Source organism: Mastigoproctus giganteus, chromosome 3 (assembly GCF_048544385.1).
Source record: "Mastigoproctus giganteus isolate SK-2022 chromosome 3, ASM4854438v1, whole genome shotgun sequence".
Classification (NCBI taxonomy): Eukaryota; Metazoa; Arthropoda; class Arachnida; order Uropygi; family Thelyphonidae; genus Mastigoproctus; species Mastigoproctus giganteus.
In genome coordinates this window covers 170,211,314-170,239,090 of record NC_143577.1, presented here as the reverse complement: position 1 = coordinate 170,239,090, position 27,777 = coordinate 170,211,314, and the positions used below count along the sequence as shown (strand labels likewise).

The window sequence follows — 27,777 nt, the reverse complement described above, 5'->3', positions numbered from 1 at the left end:
GCCTAAATGCACCAGCAATTCGTTCGATTCTGCAAGATCATTTGCACGTGAAGAAACTTTGTTCTCTCTGGGTGCCGCATCAACTGACTGAAGAGCAGATGACACGACGTGTGACTTGGTGCCGGGAGATGTTAAAAAAGTTTGATAAGGGACAATATCGGTATGTGAACAACATCGTGACAGGTGACGAGACTTGGCTGTACTATTACGATCTGCTGACCAAGGCTCAAAACAAAGTTTGGGTCTTTGATGATGACGACACACCCGTAATTGTCAGAAAATCCCGATCTGTAAAGAAGAAAATGATAGCTGTATTTTTCAAATCAAGTGGAATTGTGGAACGTGTCGTTTTGGACACGCAGAAGACAGTCACAGCTAAGTGGTATACTGAACAATGCCTGCCTAAAGTCATTGGATCTATGAAGAACCTGCGGCCAAAGTCAAGAATGGACACCTGGTACCTCCATCACGATAATGCTGCAGTTCACCGCGCCAAAGCCTGCACCGAATATTTGACCACGACAGGACTGAAACTTCTCGAGCACCCTCCCTACAGTCCAGACCTTGCTCCCTGCGACTTTGCACCGTTCCCGCATGTGAAAATGAAGCTAAAAGGGAGGCGGTTTTCCAGTGATGAGGACCTTCTACGGGCTTGGGACAACGAGTGTGCTTTACTCCCTAGTGAAACTTGGCAGAACTGGTTTAAAGATTGGTTTCGGAGGATGGAGAGGTGTATTGAATGTAGAGGAAATTACTTTGAAAAAATTAAATAAACAAAGCTGTATTACAAAACTTTCCTAGTACCCTTTGTATAATAATTACCATCAATTTGCTATTCATAGAACGAATAATTTGACCAGTTCTAGAGGGTTGCTTTGTGGACCCTCTGGAACTGGTCTCAGATCCCCAGGAGGCTACAGACCCCAGTTTGGGAAGCACTGCGGTAGGAAATTAATATTATTATAGCTTATCCAGATACTGACAAACGGACACATGCATATTCACACTACTGCAGTTTAATACATTCGTGTCTCATAATTGAAACATATTTGAATTTTAAAGAAACAATTTTATGAATTGCATAATAGATTTTCTGCATGGTACATGTATTCTCCCTCACCTCACTCATGAAGAAGTTGGGCCTTACCATTTGTATGTTAAGTGACTGCTAATTAAATAAAATAATTTTTTTTTAACAATAAGTGAACACTTATATACAAATAACTTGCTTCACTGAATAAAAAGTTAGTGAAATGGGTGGGTAATTACGAGGGTCCAGGGAAAATCTTTGAGGGAGGGGTCCCTCAACTTGTTTTTAACTATTTAAAAAGACAGATTGCTTAAATTGAAGTAAAATATCAAGTCACTAATTTTGCCTTCTAAAAGGAATATTTCAGATATTCCTAAAAGGAATAATAACTCTTCTAAAGAGCTGAAAAGTCAGTGAATTTGAAAATTTTTCAGCTCCTAAATATAAATCATTCTTTCTTGGCACTACTTTTTTTTGCATTTTCTTTCTATGATGTTATAAGTGGCCAATTTTTGTAAATAAAAATTCATAAATTGCATTTTTGTTTACTGGCTGTGAATATGCTGCTCTCTGTCCCATTGCCTTTTGTTAAAAAATAAATGGGCACAGGGCATAGATAGATAGATAGATAGACAGATACCATAAAACTCAAGTGAGGAAGTTTAATGAAGCAGAGTAATTTCTTTAACAGATTAAGAATATAATGAGTTTTTATCTGGAAAAAAAAAACCACACTGACAGTTGTCTGTTCAATTGAGGAGTTGGTTTGATAATGAGAATTCGAGCAGTGGTTAACCATTTAAGGAAATCAGATATCTTGATATGGAGTACCATTTGTGTGATTAATTGTTAGAGCAAACTTCCACTTTAGTATGGTGGTGAATAGTTTTAAATAAACTTTAAAACTATAAAACTTTAAAACTTATAAAACTATAAAACTTTAAATAAGGAAGAATTAGATAAATTAATAAAGAGGATGGACAGATGAGGTGGTTTTTTCTTGGTTTTTTTTAATAATTTCTTATAAACATAGATGTGTTAAGAGTATATTGTTGTTGTTGTTCGGTTTAACAACATAAGGGCTACTACGGCCAAATTGTGTCTCTTCATCGTTAATTGACAAAAAGCGTATTGTTAGAGAGATTTATTATATCTAAAACATATTACAAACCAATATGTTTTAGATATAATAAAAGTTCTTCAATATTTGCTTCATTTCCTAAGATGCGAGATAAATCAGGTGATATATTCAATGTAGAGAGTGACTGAAAAGTGTTTGATTGGATTGTTGAATGTAAGGGACAATCAACCAGGAAATGACGGACTGTAAGTTGCGTAAGTTGGAAGTATATTCAAATGCTTTAAACAAGTAGTTCTCAAATAAGTGATGTGAGCTTAGAAATTTAGTTTGCGGTCTAATAGTAGTCCAAGAAATTTAACGGTATTAACAAGTGGAATTGGAGTATTGTTTATTTGCAGTTCAGGTTCGGGATGGAGAGTTCGCTTCTTGCAAAAGTGAGTGACAGTGCATTTCTTTTCTGACAGTCTGTAACCGTTCAGTGAAGTCCAGGATTCTATTTTGGTTATGGCAAGTTGTAGCTGCCGTTCAATGGTATTCATACTTTGAGATTGACAGGAAATGGTAAGGTCATCTGCATACATATAAGTTTGAACAGTTTTTGGAATATCTCATGTCATGCTGCTAACTCGGATTGAAAATAGTGTTGGACTGAGTATTGATTCCTGCGGGACTCCCTCTTCCTGAATGTGAGATGTAGAGAGGATGTTTTTGTATCGGACTTGAAAAGAGCGCAATTGCAGGAAATTTTGAATTATTTCCGGCAAATGGCCCCGAAGCCCGAGATGGTAAAGGTCCCTAATAATACCATGGCACCATGTTGTATCAGATACCTTTTCAAGATCTAAATTGACCATGACTAGATGTTGTTTCATGACAAAGGCATTGCGGATATGAGATTCGGCTTTGATAAGCACGTCCAGTGTTGATCTATTTTTCCGAAAGCCATATTGTTGTTCGGGAAGGAGATTCTCTGACTCCAGGATGTAGGTGAGTCTAGTATGAACCATCCTTTCGGAAATTTTTCCCATGCAGCTCGTAAGAGATATTGGCCTGTAATTTTCAACACAGGAATTATCTTTTCCTGGTTTTGGTAAGGCGATAACGAACGAATGGCGCCATGAAGAAGGATAGGCATTTTCAGTGAAGATCTGATTATAAAAAATTAATAGAGTTCTCAAGTCTTCATCAAGTAAATGCTTTAGCATAATGTAATGAACTCCATCTGGACCTGCAGCGCTATTCGAAGATTTGTTTAATGATTCTTGAAGTTCTATTAATGTAAATGGTTGGTTGTACGACAGTGAGCGGCACGTGAAGAAGTTGATTTTATGCCGTTCCGATTTTATGATGTTCTGAAAGGTGGATGCATAGGTGGCAGAAGCTGAGATTTTTGCAAATGATTCTGCTAATGCATTTGCAATTACTTCAGGAGTAGAAATGTCTTTCTCTCTCCAATGAAATATCGGAGAGGGCAGCCGAGGAAATTTGCCATTTAATGCCTGTATTCTTTTCCAGATGACCCGTGTATCCATGTCTTTGGTAATGGTCGAGGCAAAAGCAATCCATGAATCCTGTTTCGCTTTCCGCCTAACTTGTCTAGCTTTCGCTTTGAGTCTTTTATAAGAAATTAGGTTACTAGTGGTAGGATACTTGCGGAAATTATTCCAAGTACGGTTTTTTTCCCGTTTGGCAATTAACCGATCTGTATTCCACCAGTTATTTCTGTGTTTGTGATAAGGTGTGGATTTTGGAATGGAAGCATTAGCTGCAGTGAGAATCTGATTGGTTATATAAGTATTTACTTCATCAATATGTTGTCTTTGAACATAACATCTGTCTAAGAGTATTTGGGCAGAATAGCCTTCCCAGTTTGTCTTTTTAAACTGCCAGTTGGATCGTTGAACAGGATTCGGAGTTACTCTTGTTTGTAGTGAGCAAATAATTGGAAAGTGATCACTGTTAAAGGGATCGGTTAATACTGACCATGTCATGATTGGAAAGCTAGATGGTGCACAAATTGACAAGTCTATTGCAGAAACAGATCCTGTTGCTAGGTGTATGTAAGTAGGAGATCCAGAATTTAATAAATTAAGATCATTATTATTCATGAATTCCTCCATCAATTTTCCTCTTCTATCCATTGTAGCAGACCCCCACAAAGGATGATGTCCATTAAAGTCACCAAAGAGACAAATTGGAGTTGGGAGTTGTGAAATCAGGCTGTCAAGTTCTGAATGCGGAAGTGGTAGAGATGGTGAAATATAGATGGAAACAATGGTAACTGAAATACCAACTGCAATACGAGCTGTGACAACTTCTAGAGTGGTTCTCAATTGGATCGGCCTGGATGGAATGTCAGAGTTAACAAGAATAGCTACTCCGCCATGGGCAGGAGAGTTTGAACTTCTATCCCGTCTGTATATCGCATAATTTGAGAATTTTGGTGAAATTTGGGGTGACAAGAAAGTTTCCTGTAGGCATACACCTATGGGATTAAATTGAGCTAGTAAATCCCTTAAGTCATCAGAATGACTATTTAGTCCTCTGCAATTCCATTGTATGATGTTATACATTATTTAGATTTAGCTGAGGATGATTCGTCTGACTGTTTTTTGTTCGTGGGACATTTTTTCCGGTCTTTTTTTGGGAATGTGGGGCTTCCAATATCCATGGTGTCATCTGCATGGAGTTCTAGAATGGGCTCCTCATTACTTAGCTCATCTACATCCATATTATTGGTAGGTGCTTCCATTTTTTTTGGGGCTGAGTGAGATTTTAGTTGTTCTTTTTCAATTGAGACCAATGGGGTATGAGTAGGGATACTGATTGGAGTATTTGTGGCTTCGCTAGTTTTTTTTGGAGGATTATGAGGATTATCTTTTTTAGAGGTTGAAAGTGTAAATTTAAGCCAATTTGCTAGAGGCGGAACTGATACATCCGTTTGAGCTGCAGTAGAAACAAAGTTTCTAGTTCGAGCTGCATAAGAACGACCACTAGGCATGGTCGACATAACTTGTCTACGTGTCTCAGGAAATGTGACTTTATTTTCAATTTTGTATTTTTGAATTTTCTTTCCTGTGATCCATAGCTCACAAGTTTTGGAAAAGGCTGGATGGCTTCCTTTGCAGTTTGGACAAACAGGAGTTTTGACTGAACAATCCGCTTGGGTGTGATCTTTAGAGCCACAGATGGGACATATGGCTTCCCCGCGACAAGCCTGCTGGGAATGGCCGTATTTCTGACATTTAAAGCAACGAACAGGATTCGGGATGTATGGTCGAATCCGGCAGTTTAAATAATCAGCTTTAATAGAGGATGGTAAGTCTGGAGTGTTAAATGTCAGAATGATGGATCTTGTTGGAGTAAGATTTCCATCTTTTTTCGTTATGATCCGTTTTACATTTACTACTTTCTGACTGCTGAGTTCTTGGAGTAGTTCTTCTTCGGAGACTGTAATTAGGTCCCACTTGCTGATGACACCTTTTGATGAATTTAGTGTTTTGTGTGGAGTAATTTCTACTGTCAACCCACCAAATGTTATTGTTTTTAACAGCCGCTCAGAATGTTTTGAGGTGGCTGTTTCTATCAGAAGGTCTCTGGATTGCAGTCTTTTAACCATTTTTGGTGATCCAGCAATTGACTCCAAGGTTTTCTGAATTAAGAATGGTGACAACTTACCCACAGGTTGGGCAGATAAGGAATGAATCATCAGGAAGTTTGGGCAGTCGTCATGACATTCTGCTTCTCTTCGCAGTCTTTTAGGTTGACTTGAGTCATGGTCAGTGTTAGAATCTTCCGCTCTTAAGCTCAAAGGCTCTAAGTTTGGATAATGGATTTTTATCCATGATCGCTCCTTTTTGCCCTGGGGGTTTGCCTTTACCACCCAGGTTACCGGCCCCGCCACGGGGAGGCAGGAGCAGTGCCGCTTGGTGGCCAAGCGTAGAGTTAGTAAGTTAATACGGCTAGCTAAATTAAAGAAAAAGGTACTTGCCTTCTTCTGGGCTCTCTTCTTAGTGTTTTTAAGTAAGTAGAGCTACTTAACAGAAAATTTTAATTCTAAGAGAAAAACTCTGTCACTTGGAGGAAAAACGCTTTATAAACACGCAAGAATCGCTTGGCCACGGAAACGCTTGGCACCCGGGGCCGTTAAGAGTATAATCAGTTTGTTTAGTTATACTTGGAAAAAAAATGAAAAAAACTGATGGGTCTGTTCATTGACTAAATGGTGATTACACTTGATAGTCACTGAACAAAGGACCATCAGTTTTTTTTTTTTTTTTTTTCTGTCAAACTTGGAGCCTTGTAGGCAGTTCTGACTTTTGTTGGGCAGCTCTCAGGTTCTCACAGGTTAACAGTATCAAAATCATATGGAAACTATAGTAAATGGCTATCATTAATGTCAAATGGATTTAACACTTAAAGGACATTCATTAATATTAATTTAAATAACATTTAAAACTTATACTAATATTCATAAATGTTGATGGTTATGACATTATGCAAGGAGAAATGTGTGAAAATTATATTTCTCTCAGTAATGCAACCATGGGCACTGTTACAGCCCACAAACATTCTCTCCCCCTGCGAGAACCATTTGTACTGTAGCGTGCTAGCTTCCCAAGAATTGTTTGGGTGACTCATGAGCACATGTGAGTTTGACACCCCCAATTTTAATATCATTTAGATCAGTGCTTCTCAAACTATCTGTGGTGAAGGACCAGTTTCTTTTATTTCCAATCCGTTGTGGACCGGTACTTTTGTAAAATACAAATCTTGCAGACCATTAATAGATGAATCGGCGGGGTACCAGCTCCGGTCCGGGGACCACACTTCGAGCAGCACTGATTTAGATTATTAATGATTTGTCTCTTTAAGCATTTAAATATGTATTAAACACCTAAATATTAAAGAGGCTACAAGTTGGAAGCAAAAAGTAGTTAGAATATATAAGGCTCTTAGAGTTGTCAGTGTAAGATGGGATTATTAATTGCAACCGAAGAATACCAGATAGTGGGGGACTTGCTGCTGTTGAACTTCATTCCCTCCCAAAAAGACTCAATCAAAGCAATTAGTGAGTGTTTTTGCCTGTAATCAACAAAAGGCACAGAAATCAAATACCAGGAATCATGATATGGAGTGGTATTTGTTATAACAGCCACTTAACCACTGTATTTTTTGTTCAGCATAATCTCACTTTGAAACTCTACTTGCATTTGTTGGTTTGCTATTTCTCTGATAGTTGCACAGCCCATCGTTCTAACAGAAAAGTGCCCTATACTTATTTGAATGTGATATTTTTCCAATGCTGAGTGCATCAATTTTGGATCACTTGGTCCTGAGTAGAAAGTATCAATATTATTAATAGGGGGAAAAAATGCAAGGAAGCAAGCTTATACAGCATTAGCCACACAAAAAATTCCCATATTACCTGATCATCCCCCATAATAATTTTTCCACTTCACAGCACCAGATGGAAATTTGTTTGAACAATCAATTACCACTGGCTGAAGGCATATTTCTGCAAATCTGTATTGCAACCTTGGTATGAATTTATGTCCACTCACGAGTGTAGTCTGAGCAAGAGGAAGAATTCCATCAGCATTCAGCTTGTTGTTGTTGTTGTTGTTATTGTTATTTGGTTTTTAGGAGCATTAGCAACTAAGGCCATATTGCTCTGGGGATATGCGGTGGTCATTCCCTGACCTTTCCGCATCCTCTGTATTTGATGGTCACGGGCTCGAACCCCAGTCGAATCAAGAAGCATGTGCTATGCACTGCTGCTCCTGCATTCAGTTTACCCAATCCATTCAAAGCCTTAAATACTTGAGTCAGATCTTGCGGGTGTCAAGTCTCCAAATCTTATAGCATTTTTAGGTCATGAACATGGAGAATTTTGGGCTTCTGATAGCTATTCCAGGTGTGCATTTATTCTTCTTTGGAAAGTTTTATTTATTTATTTTTTTTTTGTAAACATGGAGAAGGCAACGAATTTTTCTTTGGCAGCAATGAGGTTAGGAGATTCTTGGCAGTTGGTATTTCCAATCTGAATTTGCATTGCTGCTCTAAGATCCGTGTAATATGGGCATTCATAAAGTAAGTGGGTCGAGGTTTCTCTGTTTCCGCAGTGAGTACGGTGTTGGCGACAAGCTAAAATGAAAAAAAACTTATCATTTAAGCTGCCATGTCCAGGAAGGAGAAAAGGTGCTTCAAGCCCTGGATGGAACCATTGTAGTTGTTCCTTTGAGTACTCTTAACTATTGGTAGAAAACTGTGTTACTCTTCCGAGAGGGTTTGTATTCCAATCCTACTGCCAATGACTCATAAGTTCTTGTCCGATCCTTTCCTTTTCTTCTTGTATTGACCTTAGGTCTAGAGTTATTCCATTCATTTTCTCTGTAATCCCCTTCTGAGGTGGTATTTCAGGTGACAATAGGTGATCTCATATTCAGTGGGAAGTTTCTCACAGATAACTTGCAGGGCAGGGGTGAGACTGTTCTGCAAACTTTTGAGATAAGGAAAAAATACTAGGGTTAGCCATTTTTGTATTGCCTTTGTTTCAATTCTGTATTCCCACAATAGTACAATTTCAGTTGTTGTTATTCGGTTTAACGACACAAGGGCTACCAAGGCCAAATTGTGTCTGTTCATCATTATTTCACAAAAAGCATATTGTAAGAGATGTTAAATTATATGCTTCTGTACAAGCCAATATGTTTTAGATATAATAAAATTTCTTCAATATTTGCTTCATTTCCTAAGAAATGAGATAAATCAGGTGATATATTCAACGTGGAGAGTGACTGAAAATTGTTTGACCGGATGGTTGAATGTAAAGAACAATCAACCAGAAAAATGACAGTGTGTCCAATTCTGAGTCTTGCCAGTAACACTTCCTCTCATCTGTTTTGTCGGAAGCCAGAGAGCCACAGCTTGGGATCTTGGGATAAATGGTCACAGACTTATTTATTGTAGCACGCTTTGCGTATGACAAACTTATAGTCAAAGGAACCTGAGGATGTTGTGAGAGAGGGGGTCGAGGATGTTTAGCGGAAAAGTCAGCACTTTCATTTCCCGGAATGCCTGAATGGCCAGGGATCCAGCAAAAAACTGATTGACTGATTGGACACACTGCAAGCGAATAGCTGGGAATGAATCTGTTTCAATGTAAGATGAGAAGAGGAGAAATTCTTCCTTATGGCAGAGACAGCACTAAGAGAATCTGTATAAATTATGGCAGATGAGATGGAAAGCTCAATAATCTTACTAATAATCTAACTTAATGGCATATAATTCAGCTGTGAAGACGCTGCAAGCAAGCAGTAGTGTGGCTGAACTCGTTTTTTTTTTTTTTTAGTAGCATTAGCAGCTAAGGCCATATTGCTCCAGTGATATACGGTAGTCATTCCCTGACCTTTCCATATTTGGTGGCTTATGGGCTCGAACCCTGGTCTAATGAAGAAGCGTGTGCTATGCACTGCTGCTCCTGCCCACCTAGCTGCGGAGGTGCCCGCTGAACTTGTACATAAAGGAAAAACTGCCGCAGCACCTACCATACTCTCAGTTTTGGAACCATCTGTATAAATTTTACAGGCATGGTTGTTCATAGTAGCATGAGCTGAATGTAACTGACTGATATTGCAGGGAGGTATAATATTTTTTCCCCACTGGAGGAAGTGTATATCTTAAGAGACAGACACATATGTCCAAGAGCAACAGGTGTAGTTGTGTCTTGGAAAATTTCATTTAAATTGACTTTCCAAGTCTGAACAAGTTCTTTGATCCTGAGCAAGGCAGATCTATTTTCATTTGGCTTGCTCTCATAGGATTCCCAATGAGTATTATAAAGATACTCTCAAGGTGGTAGATGACTTTCATCAACTGGTGAAATACCACCACTTTGCTTATTGGAGGCTTGAAGTGGTGAAGCCCATGTTTAGTCTCTAGAGCAAAGTTTCCGGCATCCCCCTCTCCCCATACTTCTCTTTCAACCCATACACGGTACTAAGTACTATAGGTTTTGATACCTTTCGTGTTTCAGGTTCTCATAAAAAAAAAAAAAAAAACTTGGGTGCGATGGTAGACTCTGGATCTTAGCAGCATAGTGGAGCAGTAGTGTTTTTCTATGCAGGTGTAATGGGGGATCATGTGCTTCAATATATAGACTTTGGATCGGAGAAGTCCTGAAAGCTCTCAGCACAGTCCTCAGAGCACTGAGATGGATCATATTTAGCCATTTTAAAGTAGTGCTCCTGGCAGTCTTACACTGGACAACTATAATCTAGCCATGAACGTATTAAACTTCTATAAAGATGCAGCAAAGTATACCAATCAGCTCCCCATGACATAGATGAGACCGATCAAAGTATATTGAAATGCTTTATACAAGAAGTTTCAAATAAGTGATGTGTGCTTGGAAATTTAGATTGCGGTCTAATAGTAGTCCAAGAAATTTAACGGTATTAACCAGTGGGATTGGAGTATTGTTTATTTGTAGTTCAGGTTTGGGGTGGAGAGCTCGTTTCTTGCAAAAGTGAGTGACAGTGCATTTCTTTTCTGATAGTCGGTAGCCATGCCATGAAGTCCTGGATTCTATTTTGGTTATGGCAAATTGGAGCTGCGATTCGATGGTATTCATGCTTTGGGACTGACAGGAAATGGTAAGGTCATCTGTATACATATAAGTTTGAACGGTTTTTGGGATATCTCTTATCATGCTACTAGGTCGGATTGAAAACAGTGTTGGACTAAGTATTTATCCCTGTGGGACTCACTCTTCCAGAATGTGAGATGCAGAGAGTATGTTTTTATATTGGACCTGAAAAGAACACAATTGCAGGAAATTTTGAATTATTTCCGGCAAATGGCCCCTAAGCCCCAGATGGTAAAGATCCTTAATAATACCAGGCGCCTCCGTAGCCAGGTGGGAAGGAGCAGCAGTGCTTAGCACATACTTCTTGATTAGACCGGGGTTTGAGCCCGTCACCACCAAATATGGAGGATGCGGAAAGGTCAGGGAATGACCACCGCATATCCAGGAGCAATATGGCCTTAGTTGCTAATGCTCCTAAAAGCCAAATAACAAACAAACAAATCCTTAATAATACCACAACGCCATGTAGTATCAAATGCCTTTTCAAGATCTAAATTGACCATGACTAGACGTTGTTTCATGACAAAGGCATTGCGGATATGAGACTTGGCTTTAATGAGCACATCTAGGGTTGATCTATTTTTTCGAAAGCCATATTGATGATCTGGAAGGAGATTCTCTGACTCCAGGATGTAAGTGAGCCTAGTATGAACCATTCTTTCGAAAATTTTCCCCATGCAGCTTGTAAGAGATATTGGCCTGTAATTTTCAACACAGGAGGGATTTTTTCCTGGTTTTGGTAAGGCAATAATGAACGAATGGCACCATGAAGAAGGATAGGCATTTTCAGAGAAGATCCGATTATAAAAAATTAATAGGGTTCTCAAGTCTTCCCCAAGTAAATGCTTTAGCATAATGTAATGAACTCCATCTGGACCTGCAGCACTATTGGAAGATTTGTTTAATGATTCTTGAAGTTCTATTAATGAGCAGTGCATGAAGAAGTTGATTTTATACCGTTCTGCACCTGCTTTGATGTTCTAGAAGGTGGACGCATAGGCAGCAGAAGCTCAGATTTTTGCAAATGATTCTGCTAATGCATTTGCAACTTCTTCAGGAGTAGAAATGTCCTTCCCTTTCCAATGAAGTATCGGAGAGGGCAGCCAAGCTAATTTGCCATTTAATGCCTGTATTTTTTTCCAGATGACCCGTGTCTTTGGTGATGGTCGAGGCGAAAGCAATCCATGAATCCCGTTTCGCTTTCCGCCTAACTTGTCTTGCTTTTAGTCTTTTAAAAGCAATTAGGTTATTGGTGGTGGGATACTTGTAGAAATTATTCCAAGCATGGTTTTTTCCCCTGTTTGGCAATTAAACAATCTGTATTCCACCAGTGATTTCTGTGTTTTCGATATGGTGTGGATTTCGGAATGGAGGTCTTAGCTGCAGTCAGAATCTGATTGGTTATGTAAGTGTTTACAACATCAATTGACTGTTTTTCAACATAAAGCCTGTCTTAGAGATATTTGGGCGGAATAGCCATCCCAATTAGTCTTTTTAAACTTCCAAGTGGATTGTTGATCAGGATTTGGAGTTATCCCTGTTTGTAATGTGCAAATAATAGGAAAATGATCGCTATTAAATGGATCGGTTAGGCGATAATGTAAACTTCAATCGCTTATCACTGAACATACCATGAATGAAAAAATGGATGGAGAATAGATTGATAAGTCAATTTCAGAAGTAGATCCTATAGATAGGTGGATATAGGTGGGAGAACCAGAGTTTAGTAAATTTAGATCATTATTGTTCAAAAATTCTTCAATCAGTTTGCCCCTTGTGTCCATTGTTGTGGATCCCCACAATGGATGGTGGCCATTAAAATCACCTAAAAGACAAATTGGCATTGGGAGTTGTTTAATGAGGTTGTCCAGTTCTGAATGGGAAAATGTTATTGCTGGTGGAATATAAATGGAAACAAGGGTAACTGAAACACCAACTGCAATATGAACTGCCACAGCTTCTAGAGTGGTTTGTAATTGGATGTGCTTGGACGGTGTGTTAGAATTAATAAGAATGGCTACACCTCCGTGGGCAGGAGACTCAGAAATCCTATCTTGTCTGTAGATGACATAATTTGAAAATTTTGGCAAAACATGCAGTGACAATAAAGTTTCCTGTATGCCCACACCTATGGGGTTGAACTGAGCAAGTAAATTGTTTAGGTCAGGAGAATGACTGTCTAGTCCTCTGCAATTCCATTGTATGATGTTGTGCCTCATTTTGGTTTAACTGAGGATGATTCTTCTGATTGCTTTTTGCTTGCGAGACTGCTGGTGCACCAGCTGGAATGCTAATTGGAGTGTTGGTTGCTTCACTGGTTTTAGTTTGGGGTGTGTCCTTTCCAGAGTTTGATAGTGTTGCTTTAACCCAGTTAAATAGAGATGTGTTAGGGGGGTTTGATTCATCTCTTTGAGCTGCTGTTGAATGGGTGCTTCGAGTGTGAGATGCATAAGAACGATTGGGCATAGTCAACATAACTTGTCTGCATGCCTCAGGATATGTCACTTTATGTTCTATTTTTGAACTTTCTTGCCTATTTTCCACATTTCACAAGATTTAGAAAAGGCTGGGGTGACTTTCTTTGCAATTAAGGCAAATGGGACTTGAGGCTGAACAGTCTGCTTGTGCATGCTCCTTGGAACCACAAATAGGACAAATGGCATCACCTCTACATGCCTGCTGGGAATGTCCATATTTTTGACGCTTAAAACAACAAATGGGATTAGAAATATAAGGCCGAATTTGGCAGTTTAAATAGCCAGCTTTTACTGATGATGGCAAATCTGGGGTACTGAAAGTTAAAATGATGGATCTAGTTGGGACAAGATTTCCATCTTTTTTAGCCATTATGCATTTGGCGCTGATTACTTTTTGATTACTCAGTTCTTGAACTAATTCCTCTTCAGATATTGTAAGTAGGTCCCATTCGGTTATGACGCCTTTCGAGGAATTTAAGGTGTATGGGGTAATAGATACTGGCAGCCACTCGGAATGTTTGGAGTTGGCTGTTTCAATAAGGAGGTCTCCGGATTGCAATCGTTTTACCATTTTTGGTGTCCCAGCAATGGATTCCAAATATCTCTGTATTACAAATGGACAATTTTCCCACAGGCTGAGTGGAGAGGGAATGTATTACGAGAAAATTTGGCATATCGTTGCACTGCGCTTCCCTCCGAAGTCTTTTCGATTGATTACAGTCATCAGTGGATGTGTCTGGTCTGCAGCTTGAAGGCTCTAGAGGTGGATACCCGTTTGAATCCATGGTTACTCCTTTTAGCCCTGGAGGATAACTTTTCCCCCAGGTTACCAGCCCCACCATGGGGAAGCAGGAGCAGTGCTGCTCGGAGGCCAAGCGGTTGAAGTGCTAGTTGATTAGTACAACTAGAAATACAGGAAAATAAAGAAAGGTGTGTTTTGTTCCTGTGTTCTAACTTGTGGCTTTCAAGTATAGAACTGATTTTAAAGAAAAACTGTTGATAGAAATGTAGGAACTTAAAAAGAAAACTTCAATCTCTTATCAAAGGTACTCTATAAATCGCAAGAATATCGCTTGGCCTCAAAATACCCTTGGCACCCAGGGCCGTACAATTTCAATGTTCTGCTTTTCAGATCCCAGTTTGCCCTTATTATTTTCCCAGAAAAGTTTGGACTTTGTCTTTTTTGTAGTTGCAATGATGTAAGAAGGAAAATTTTTCATCTATGATGATAACTCCCAGGTATTTGTAGTTGTTCTCATATTTTATTTGTTGTCTGCTTAACTTTTTTTGTTAGAGGTCTAAGTGTTTTCATAGATCCTTTTATCAAGCTTTTGTCTGGTCTTTTCAGTTAAAATTTGGAGTTTGCTATTGTTACACAAGCTGGTGAGATCTGCGAAGATGGCATTTGAAAATAATGTCCTCCAGGTGTTGCCTAGAGTCCCCATAAACAATGGTTGTCAGGTCATCAGCATAAATCTTGAGGGTGTCCCAATTTTCTTTTTGCAGCCACTTATAAAATACTACATTCCAACACAGTGGGCCCAGGATGTACCCCTGAGGGCAGCCTCTTGTAGCATATCTCTTGACCGTCTTATGGTTGTTCTTCTTTATAATGCTATGATCACTGAAGTAGCTGAATATACTAACTTGTAAATAGAATCAGACACCCCAGCCTCTTGGAAACTCGCCAGGATGCTTTGCCACCAAAAGGTGTCAAAGGCCCCTTTGAAGTCTACAGAAAGACCAAGAGCATATTTCTTGTCTGTTGTTCGAGCATTGATTATGGCCTTGACTGAATCCTCTGTACTGTTCTTCCTGTACCCAAACTGTCTGTCATAGGCAAGTCCCTTGTTCAGGTAAGCAGTATCTGGATTGTCTTTGGTTTGTTACAGTTCTTGAGCAAAATCTTCAGATTTACCACCTTCCAGTCTGAGGAAAACACTATCTCTAAGGCAGGAGTTGAAGAGGTTGGTCAAGATTGCAGGACATCTCATCCAGACCCTCCAAAGGACATCAACCTTGATCAAGTCTGGTCCTGGAAATTATCCAGTTCTGGTAGTTTTTATGGCGTAGTTGATCCCTTCAACAGTGAAAGGTCTTTCATTTGGTTCTCCTCTATGTGCAAAGTGTGCAAGTCTCATTAGAATTTGGATGTCAGACTCCAGAAGTTGATTGTCTTGATGAATAATAGCATCTAGTATTTCTTCAATTGATTGCATCCAAGTTGTCTCTTGGGCTCCCTGGTTTTTGATTGAGGAGAGAATGTTCCCCTGGATGAATCCTGAAAGTAACTAGCTTGTAAATTAAACCCAAAAGGTCATTGTTGTCATTACAAAGAACTTGTTTCTCCCAAGTCTTTCATTTCTTGCAATAAATTAAGTTGTGAAATTGTCATCGATTAACCTTGTAGATCTCATGCAGCAATGAACATCACCTGATTTCATCCTCCAGCCTGCAATTTCTTTTAGCAGTCTAGGAAACAGAGGCTTGGGTGGCATTTCACTGTAAGGTGAGATCATTGGTCCACCATGGGATATGGAAGGGTCTTCTTCATTTCTTAGAGATTACTTCATTACAGGAATCTAGGTTTAAGGATTGTACCTGTGATGCTTGGTCCTCTGCCAGAGTTGTACCAGCCTCTGGATGTTCTCTTTGGTGTGCTGTTTGATGTTCTTATCAAAAATATGCCATTTGCAATGATGTAAAGAGGAAAATTTATCATCTACGATAGACAACAAATAAAATATTTGTTGTCTGCTTAACTTTTTTTGTTCTTGTAATCCCAATTGAATCTTGAAGTTTCCTGAGGATTTTGTCTGCAGTTTGTCATTCTGATAAGATATTCTAGGTAATGGGAGTGCAGTTGCTGTTCATGAAGTGTGTACCTGCCAATCAGTGATTCTATTGAAAATTGTATTGTTGGCAATAGTTATGTCAATAAATGAACATGCTGTGGAATTATGCAAGTTTGAGGGTGTTCTTCCAGATTAACTAACCTCAGCTCATTGGCATTGATCAATTCAACCAATAGGCTAGCCTCCCCTCGTGATCTGAGCTAGGGCTATTCCAGAGTGAGGATCTCACATTGGCATCGGTGGCTACAATGATGTTGTTTCCCCGCAGCAGCTGGGCAGCTTTCTCTAGATGTAGCAAGGAGGGCTGGATTGGCTGCTCCAACTTGCTACATTGCATGTGTAATGACATGATATGGCTCTGGCCAAAGGCACCCCGACACAAGCACAGGCCCATAATTCTGGTAACTGTCAGATTTTTATTTTTTTATTATGTAAACCCCAAACACGAGAGGTATTAGAACCTATAGTACTTAGTACTGTGCTTGAGTTGGAGGTTGAGAAGACGAAAGAAGATATTTGTTGACATTCGACTTGAACTTCTGTAAACTGTAATTTTCAGGAAATATGTATGAAGGAATGTTGTTCCAGAAAACGGCAGTTGAATGAATAAATAAGGAAGATGAAAAGTTGGTTCTGTGAGTTTGAAGTTGGACAGTAAATGGATGTTGGCTGGTGGCGGCACGTGTTCAGACTGTTCTGAAAGAGAGAGCGGGAATTATAGAAGCCAATTCAGAAGAACAGTGCCCATGGAAGTATCTGTAGAAGGGGCATGCAGCAGAAACAGTACGTCTATGAGACAGCGAGTGGAGAGACTCTGTTAGAGATGAATCATTAATTAACCTAACTGCCCTCTTCTGAATGAAATCAAGAAGCCTGAGAGAGGTTCTGGGCGCATCACCCCAGATGTGGGAACAATATTCCATGTCATGGCGGATTTGCGATTTATACAGAGTGAGCAGCTGTTTGGAAGAAAAGTAACGCCGAAAGCGAAAGAGAAAACCAAGTTTTTTAGATGCAGAGGAAGCAATATTTGTAATGTGCTTGTGCCAAGAGAGATTGAAGTCAGGGTAATCCCCAAAAGAGATATATCATTTTTCCTAGAAATCGGAGTGTCACTAAAGATAAGTATAGGAGCAGAAGAATCCTTTTTGTGAGATATAAGACAAGACTGAGTTTTAGAAGGGTTGAAATCAACTAAGTTGTCTTTGCCCCACTGGAGAATTACCTGAAGATCGACATTTAAGGAATTTTTAGTAGCAGATTTTCGAGAAGTTAAAGCTGATTGAACAGGGCAAGGTTTCTCAAAATGGAAAGTGGAATGCAATATGCTATCATCAGCAAAACTATGAATAGGATTTCCAGTCAATGGAAGAAGGGCATTAATGTACAAGAGGAAAAGAGTGGGAGAGAGAACTGAACCTTGGGGGACACTGGCATTAATGGAGAAGTTAGAAGACAGAGAGCCATCTACCATCACCCTCAGTGAGCGATCAGAGAGAAAACTGGATAACCAGTTACTAAAAACAGTTGGCAAACCATAAGATGGAAGCTTGTTTAGAAGACCTTTATGCCAAACATGATAGAAAGCATTTGAGATGTCAAGAGCAACTACATGTGTTTCACCAAACTTTTTCATTGAATTAGTCCATAAATGGGTAACATAAGCCAGAATATCACCAGTGGATCGACACTGACGGAATCCATACTGGCGATCGTTGATCAGACGGAAGGTTTCTAGGTAGTTTAAGAGTTGGCAGTTAATTGATTTCTCCATTACTTTTGAAAGAGTAGAAGTAATTGCAATGGGACGATAATTGGATGGGAGGGATTTGTCACCCTTTTTAGGAACTGGCTGGATATGGGGAAATTTCCAAGCAGAAGGAAAAACACCTTTGGAATAAGAAAGTGAAAAAAGGCAGCAAAGAATAGGAGTAAGTTCAGGAGCACAGGTTTTGAGAACAAGTGGAGAAATACCATCGGGACCTGGAGCTTTCTTAGCATCAAGATTCGTCAAAATCCTTCTGACATCCTTTTGACGGAAGACCACAGGAAACATTGAATGGAGCGTGTTGGGAATGGTGGGAGGTGTTTTACCAAGATCGGTAATATAAGAGTTGGAAGAAAAATGGGATGCTAGCAGGTCAGCTTTATCCTTGGCTGAAGTGACAACAGAACCATCTGGTTTGGACAGAGGTGGGAGCAGAGATGGGCAAAAGTTGCGGCCAGTAGCATTGGCAAGGGACCAGAATGCACAGCTACCATTAGGGCAAGAAGCAAGTTTTCTACTCTTAGCCTGTTCAAACTCTAGTTTGGACTGATTAATAACTGCTTTACAATTGTTGCGAGCTTTGGTGTAGGCAGAAAATGAAACTGGAGAATTAGAAACAAGCCAATTACGATATGCAACATTCTTCTCTTGAACAGCCTTAGCACATTTATTGGAAAACCAAGGTTTAGATAAAGGATTCCATTCCTGCAAGAATAATTTCACTGACACGATCAGAGCAAATGTTGACATCAGAAGTTTTGAAACGGTAATCTGACCAAGGAAAAGAAGAAAAGAAATCTCGCAGGTCATCCAATTTTGCATTCTTGTAATGCCAAAAAATACGAGGTTGGGAATAGCCATGAGATAAAGGCTCCATTGAAGAAGAGACAATCACGAAGTTGTGATTTGAAGTGCCTAAAAGCCCTCTCACTTCGACCATGTATTTAGGAGGGTTGTTTGTGAGAAAAAGATTTAGCGTGTTGGCTGGATTAGTAGTTGCAAAAGCCTCAGCATCTCGACCAGCTGGAGTTGTGAACATTAAAATCACCAAGGAAAATTACCTCACTGTTAGGAAAGTTGGACTGGAGAAATCAAGTTGCAAAGAGAGGAAGTCAAAAAGCTCCAAGTGATTAATGGAGTTGGGAGAACGGTAGAGACAACAGAGGAATTTTACACAATGAGGTAGAGAGATTTTAAGCCAGAGAAGATCAAAGAGAGTAGATTCCAAATTGCCAAGTCTCTGACAGGGAATATCAGAATGGACATACGCACAAGTACCACCTTTGAGGCGAAAGGAATCATACAGCGAATAATTTGGGCAACTGAGATGAGCAGTAGTTGAATCAACCGATAACTGAGATTCTGTCAGAAAAAGTACATGGGGTTTGGCAGACTGCAAGTGGAAATGGACATTGTTAAGATTAGAATTGAGACCACGTATATTTGTGAAATGAATTAGGAAGTGCTTGGGAGGTTTAGATCTTTTCGCAGTTAAGCTTGCTCTATAGTTTCACAATTCATGGTGCATTCAATAGTAAGAAAAAGTGGGTGGGACATGCTGTATGAAATTTTTGGATATGGCGTACACATGGTAAGAACATACCCAGATCCTTGACATAACGTGGCCTCGAAAATGCTCCCTGCATACACACTACTCGGACTCCCTCCAGTCACTATCTGGCAGAGTAGAGGTAGCAAGATTATACACTAGCTGATCCGGAAGCCTTCTAGAGAGTTACCAATAGGTTCGGTCCGGTGTACTAACTAGTGTCCGGCCTGCGAACACCATTTTAGAGCTGTACCCTAAAAATGTAAGGAATATTAGATCTTGCCATGATATTCATCATAACCTCAAAAGTCATCAATCACACTGCATGATGGAATAGATGGGGATGGGTTGACCGGAACTTAGCTCTAGAGACTAAACATGGGTTCCACCACTTCAAGCCTCCAATAAGCGAAGTGGTGATATTGCACTGGTTGATGAGAGTCATCTACCACCTAGTACTGCCTGGTAAGATATAGGGGGGCCAATCCTCCATGTGGTGTGGGCGCCACACCTCGACCCCTGCTTATGTTGGTTCATGGAGGTTATACCCAGGTTTACTAACAGTCCCACCATCGTGAAGGTGCAAGCAGAGGATTTGGCTGTCATGGACTGTCCGGACTTCGCCAAAATTGTGTCCACTTGACTTGAGTGTCACCCAAATATCAGTTCCATCAGTGTTTTAGACTCCCAGGTAGCAAGTGCAGCTTGACTGGCATATCTGAGAGAATGTCTGTGACAACTTCAAGGACCATTTAGATGCCGATAGCAATTGCCACCCAGCAGCATACCACAGCATTGCCTCCCTGGCCCTCCGTGATGATATTCAATTGGATCAACCTGCAGCTACTCGATAGGATGTGGTATGATGCCCTTGAGTGTTCAACGGTTATTTTTGAGATCTGATTCATTGTGGCCAGAGACCTTGGAGAATTCTGCCAAAGAAACTTGATGTTATATCGTTTCCAATTTCCATTGTGGTTGCAATTATTTATCTATCTATGTTCAAAGGATGGGTTATAATTTCAGAAAAGGAAATTATGATGCCTTAAGGTGCTACATGACCTCTATTAACTCTGTAGATATAGCACAGAGAATGAATACATTTGAACTATTGTATGCTTTTAAAACATTAATCACAGACGCCTTGAATGCATATTTACCATTAAAAAATAGTCGATGAGGAGGGTTCTAAGTTGGATGAATAGTGAAGTTGCCACATTACTTGAGCAGAAAAAGGTGGCATGGAAAAGTTACAGTGCAATAAAAAGTACTGAAGCCTATAACAGCTACAAGATGATCTGTAATAGAGCCACAGAAAAGGTTCGACAGGCAAAGGCAGTTTATGAGAAATCACTAGCAAACAGAGCAAAGGGGGGGGGGATAAGAAATTCTTCACATATATAAATGCTAAGAAGAGCAGGACAAACCAGATCGGATCTTTACGTAAGGTAAAGGGAATAGTATTAAATAAACTAGCTGCCGTTGCAGATGAACTCAACAGTTATTTTGCATTGATATTTACAGAAGAAAAACCTTTTGTGGCAATGGGAAATTGTGGGAGCGAAGTTGAAAAATATGTAATTAATGATATTGAAATTTCGCAAGATTATTTAATGAAAAACATTTGAGCCTACAGGCCAGTAAGGCTCCTGGAGTTGTTGGAATACACCCTATAATCTTAAGGGAGGCGACAAGTGAGTGCATTGAACCATTGAGGCTAATTATGCGAGCATCACTAGACTCTGGGGAGATTCCCTTGGATTGGAAAAGTGCCAATGTATCTCCCATACATAAGAGTGGTTCTAAGAGGGAAGTGGGAAATTATCGACCTGTCAGTCTGACTTCAGTGGTAGGGAAAATCATGGAGGCAATGATCAAGGGTGGAATTCAGGATCATTTGGATCGAACTGAAATTCTCAAGGATACTCAGCATGGTTTTGTAAAGGGAAAATCATGTTTAACAAATCTGGTTTGCTATTTTGAAAGGGTCACTCATGACCTGGATTTAGGGAATAATTTCGACATTGTTTATTTAGATTTCAGCAAAGCTTTTGATTCAGTCCCACATGAGCAGTTGCTTTATAAGCTGGAACAGGTTGGAATCACTGGGAAAATCCTTAGATGGATATCAGGATAGCTTCAGGGCAGGAGGCAGAGGGTTGTGATAAATGGCTATTCCTCAGATTGGGTTGATGTAAGAAGTGGGGTTTGCTAAGGATCAGTATTAGGACCACTGTTGTTTTTAATTTTCATAAACGACATTGGTGAAGGGATAGAGGGCGTGATGTCTAAATTTGCAGATGATGTTAAAATTGGTAGAGTAGTTAATGATCACTGTCAAGCTGAGCTTCTTCAGAGCGACCTAGATAGATTTCAGGAATGGTCAGAAAAATGGCAGCTGTGCTTTAATCCAACGAAGTGTAAGGTATTACACCTGGGAAACAGTAATCCCAAAATAACTTATTCACTTGGTGGAGTTCAACTAAATCCAGTAGTGGAGGAAAGGGACTTGGGTGTTACGATACGGTCAGACATGAAATTCTCTGAGCATTGTAAACAGGTTGCAAGGAAGGCCCATGGTGTCCTATCTATGATCTATCGAACTTTTGCAAGTAGAGATAGGGATGTGATAATCCCATTATATAAAGCTTTTGTTAGACCACACTTGGAATACCGTGTTCAAGTATGGAGACCGCACCTAAAGAAAGACATCGAGCTTCTTGAAAGGGTGCAAAGATGGGTAACTCGCCTGGTGCGATCGGCAAAAGGGCGGCCTTATGAAGAAAGGCTCGAATATGTGGGTTGCAGAGTATGGAAACTAGACATCTTAGAGGAGATTTGATTGGGGTGTTTAAGGCTCTGAGAGGCATCAGTACAATGAATGAGGACGAAATTTTCAAGATTATAAATGATGCTAGAACTAGGGGACATAAATTCAGGTTACAGGGGGAGATGTTTAGATTGGACTGCAGGAAGTTTTATTTTAGCCAGTGAGTTATAAATTACTGGAATAAGTTGCCGACGTGGGTGGTAGAGGCTGGCAGTTTGGGCAAATTTAAAGGTCATCTGGATAGTACCTTCGGGTGAGGGAAACACATAGGATGATAGGTTTAATTTCCTTTTTTTTTTTTTTTTATTAGTGGTTTTTTTTTTTTTTTTTTTTTTTTGACTGGTGCAGCATAAGCCATAGGCATTCTTGCACCATGCAGCCATTACTAATACTAACTTTAAATGACACATCACCACCTTGTCATTCCCATTTTCCAAAGTTGCCGGACCTGGGCATCTTCAGCTTTCAAGTTTCTCTTTCTCATGGCTGAAAGTGCACCTTCCTTCCATGTTTTTCTAGGGAGCCCTCGCCTTCTCTTTTCTTGTCATATCCACTCATATATAACTTTAGGCCATCTCTCTTCATTCATGCGCAGATGATGTCCAAACTATCTCAACTTCCTATTTTCTATTCATTCTATAATATCTTCATCTGCATGCATGTGTCTTCTTATTTCCTCATTCATAATCCTCTCTAAGGTAGTCTATCTCTAGGGCCCCTAAGCTTCTTTTTGTCACCTTCTTTCAGTGTCCACATTAGCTGTAGAAAAGTGTAATTATTCATAACTGATTTTACTTTTCATATTCTGCTGGGCTTTAACATATTCAGGACATTTGGGGTCTCTGTACGAGCAGGTGTGCTCTTTCTTACGAATTTTATAATTGGGTGACAGCGCTGGCTTGTTCTTATCTGGACAATCACTATAGTTGTGTTCTATGCCAGTACAGTGGCTGTAGGTGTTGAGCTCCTGCCTACAGGTTTTAGCGGAGTGGCCATATCCAAGGCACGATAAAATCTTTTACTTTATGTACAGACCACTCCAGGTAAACCCTGTGGTTCTGACTGATGAAGACCCTCCATACAGCACCTGTAACCTCGGAGATTATATCCTTATTTTTTGTTGAGAATCGAAACTGCTAATGATTGTTCTAGTGTGAACCAGTAATCCCTTAAATTCTTCAGGTGGATAGTTTCAATAATTTCGTCCTTACCCATGTTTTTGGTAACATCAAACAGTACCACTGTTGGTCCCAATTTTTTAGGGGGATGTCAACTGAAAGGTTTATTTCTTCTGCCTTTTTGACATATTTCTTTCTTTCAGCTTATTCAGGTCTTGGGTAGTGGGCATTTCGATCTTTTATTTCTGATCACCTTAATTTTCACTTAGCATTAGTAGAGGCATATGATGCAAGAAAACAAGCTTATGCAGCATCAGCCAAAAAAAAAAAAAAAAAAACTCCTATCACCCCTCTGTTCAATCCAAATACCTGTCTAGCTCAGCCTTAAATTTATTTAGGCTATCACTTCTCTAAGATCAGCTTTTAGTTTAGTAGTGATGTATTTTTTGATCTCTTCACTTGTCTGGGCAGTGCAGTTTTCTGTTGCTCATAAGATGAGCGCATGATTTGTGCTCCCTCTGTAAATCTGTAAATCCAATTTACTTGTTTGTAGTTGGATTGGAGTGCTGGTGACAGTCATTCATGCAAATATGCTCTGTGGGGGGCAGAGGTATTTTCTCCTTATCTTGTAGCATAGTTTTCATTTTTACAATTTCAGTTTGGAGGTTGTGCATGTATTTCTCCATTTCTGCCCAGACCATCTAATTCTAGGACCAACCTGCCTGTGATGTGGTTGCCTTCCTTTAAAATATTTTCTGAATTTTGTTCTCAGAGTAAATAGATATGGTGAGACTTGCAGCATTGTTTGCCCTTGCACAAGGCTTATTGGCCCTGCATTTGACTCTGAACTTTTGGTAATGGTACTAAGTGTACCATTTTGGACTCTCCAGCAGCAGGCAGAAGTTCTCCCAAAACTGGAAAATATGATTTGCAGGCTATAAAAGTAAAGATATAAAGCAGAGATTTACACTTTATTACCTTACAAATTAACAAAATTAAATGATATTTGAAAATCGGAAGAATATTTTCCACAGGTTAACAAAAGAAAGGAAATCAACTACACCAGGTATTCCTAGGTGTAGTTGATTTCACCCTCCCAATTACTAACCCAGCTTAACCTTTGTGATTGCATGAAAACTGGGGCATTTAGCCTAGTTCTCTGAGCAGTCAATAGTTGACTGCTCAGAGAACCTGTAATGCGTTTACTTATGACAACGGTCACATTTTCGTTGTGTTTTTTGTCAATCCACAAACGCAAGTTACTCCCATCTGAAAACTGTCTGGAGCATGCCTAAAAAAGTTCAACTGCTGAAAGGCATTATACTTAACACAAATTCAACATTGCTGAGCTCTTTGAGTTGACCAACCATGGGGTTCTTAGGCCATCAAAAACAGACTTTTGGAGGGGGGGAAGACAATGTTTGCTTTGAGAACTTGGATAAGTTAGCACAGAGACTTTAAATTTGCTAAGATAGGAAGAAACAGAGTTTGGAAGTTCTTAAGCAAAATTTATTTTTATTTTTTTCCCCCCTCACTCTTTAGTCTGGCACATGTACTTCTTCAGGCAGTGATGGCACAATGGCTCCCAGTTGTGGGAACCATCGTTGCTTGGTTGAAGGGCAAGAGAAGTTGATCTTCACCATAAAAAATCATGGTGGTGTGCAGAAGAAAAATTACAACACAATACAGAATAACACACAAGAACATATCTATGAATATTAAACTAATTAAGTAATGCAAATAAGCAAACAAATACACAGAGCTTCAGGCAGGGCAGCCAGTGATAAGAATGATTGCAATGCTTATGATTTTTTTTTTGCAAATTATTATTATTAACCATATGGTACAAGGAAGCCCGAGGCTTATGCTGCACCAGCCAAAAAAAAAAAAAAAAAAAAAATTCTGCATTACTGTGTGTGTGTGTGTGTGTGTGAGAGAGAGAGAGAGAGAGCGAGCGAGCTGGGTTTGCCAAACCCATACTCAACAGATGTGAGCCCTTGGGGTGAAAGATATTTACTGATGTCAAAGCAAAAGCTGGTTCAACTTTAGTTTGGGACATAGAAATGGCTCTTGTTTTTTTTTAAAGAGTTTGGTTTTCTGTACTATCAGAACACTGATTCATTACTGGACTTTGATGAATAATGTTAAACAAAATCTATTTGTTTACAAAAAAAGGAGTTCTGAGACTTTTTTTTTTTTTTTTTTAATGGCACTTCATCCTTTTAGAATTTTTAGTATATTCTGTCTCATAATATTTGAAGTGATAGAGAGAAAAAATAATTCAGTCCACTACTCCTAGAATTTTTTCCTCCTTTTCTTTGTAATTTTGTTTATGTGGAATGACAGAGCAAAGTTACAGTACACACTTCAAAGAAGTAACCTATAATAGAAATGGTAGTTAGTGTTACTCCATTTATGAAGATCAGGTATTTATTATTGACAACATGAATAATATTTACCGAAGAGTTCACATATTTATATATTCTAAGATCATTTCAAAACAATGTTACATTCCATAAAGTTGTATAATGCTCCAGTTACTGAAAAAAAAAAAAAAAAAATAAAATATATATATATATATATATATATATATATATATATATATATATATATATATATATATATAAAAAATGCTGTAGCTTTCCAGAAAAGTACATTTAATAAATCAACAAAATATTTAATGATGATTACTTTGAATATTCAAGAAAATGATCTTTTATTTAGAATATTTTGAGAATATTCTCCACTCATTCACTAGTGTTATCTGGCTTAAACCTTTCAATTTTATCATTTTGCAGGTATAAGTAAAAGTGATCCACTGTATTCAGTGAAGGTTCAGTTGTGTAACAAATTGGGATTGGCAGCGTAAGTGTATATTTATGAATTACGTTTGTAATGGCTTGTCTGTTATTTTGCTATCATTAATAGCTCTATTATGATTTTCTTCATGTTAACTAGAACAAATAGCATTCATGCAGTAGTATTAGTAAAGCCAAATGATGCAAAAAAAGTGAAATTTTTCCATATCAGCCAAAAATAAAATATTATTTTAGCAGCATAGTGCATAGGAATATCAAGAAATAGGAATTGGTGAAATAACGAGCACTACTTCAACTCGCATGGAGTGTAATCTGCCTTTAATTTCTTAAAGAATTACAGGTTATTCTCAGATGTTTCATGGTTACTTCGTGTACCACTTCTTTAGCGACTGTGAAGACAGCAGTACTGGTAAATATGGTGACTTCACTTACATAGAATTGTTAATGTGATTACACATTTCTTACTTGTTAATATTTAGACTTTAGTAATTATAACAATGTGAAAGATTAAACACAATTAAAAGATTAATTTTAGCAATGTAAATAATTTTAAATCTGTTTAGTTTAATTAATAAGATTAAAAATTAGGTAAAACTAAATAAAATTAAACTTAAATAAATAGACAGCTGTTAATACTTTTTATTCCTGTAATACTTATGACACCATCAGCCTCACATACACAATTAAGACAATTGCAAAGATTAATCACCAAAAAGATGTCTAATCCTACAAAATACAAATCCCTATTCTCTTTCTGAATACCTTAAGTATAAACTATGATTGACTCCAGGAGATCTTAACTGGAATTTTGACTAAAAAATTTAGTTTGGGAGTATAGAACATATAAATATAACTAATTTCAAACCACTGACATTATAAGTATAAATTACAAGTATTCAATAATAAGTATTTACTCAATTTTTAATCTTATTAACTTATTTAACAATTTACACTGCTAAAATACATTGTGTTTACTAATACCCATCTTTTGATAATTCAAGATCTATTATGCATATAATTACTAAAGGCTAAATATTAACGAGTAAGAAATGTGTAATCATATTAACAGTTCTATGTAAACGAAGTCATCATTTATCAGTTCTGCTGCCCTTGCAGTCGCTGAAGAAGTGGTACAGGAAGTACCATGAAATGTCCGAGAATAATATGTAATTCTTTAAGATTTTAAAGGCAGAGTACACTCCATGTGGGTTGAAGTGCCTGTTATGTCACCAGTTTCCATAAATAAAATAATAATAAAAAAAAGTAAAACAAAATAAAACATTCATGCTATTCCCATTCCAACAAGGTTGTCATCCAATTCTACTTTCAATATAACTAGACTCACTCCTTCCAACACATTGGGAGGCAATTTATTTCAATTTTCAAGAAACCACTGTGTTATAAAAACGATAAGTGTTTGCTTTTTATTTACATAATTGTTATTTTATATTGTAATTAATACGTAGTCTTATAGTTCTAATTACGCTGGTTATTTTTATTTTAATTTATATAAACAGTTTTTGTAGATATACGTAATACTTTATAAAACCGTTATTTCGTTCGAATATTGCATATATTGTTTTTGTATATAGTGATAGGG

General features: G+C 38.5%; 1 protein-coding gene across 5 annotated transcripts in view; it reads left to right on the top strand.

Annotated features, from left to right (window-relative positions):
* Setd3 (SET domain containing 3) overlaps positions 1-27,777 on the top strand; it is a 397,353-nt gene that overhangs the window by 296,485 nt on the left and 73,091 nt on the right. For all 5 annotated transcript variants that reach the window (XM_090370760.1, XM_090370761.1, XM_090370757.1 and 2 more), the window contains exon 13: positions 26,157-26,223. In XM_090370760.1, the coding sequence (XP_090226886.1) occupies positions 26,157-26,223 (67 nt within the window). The remainder of the gene's footprint in view (positions 1-26,156; positions 26,224-27,777) is intronic.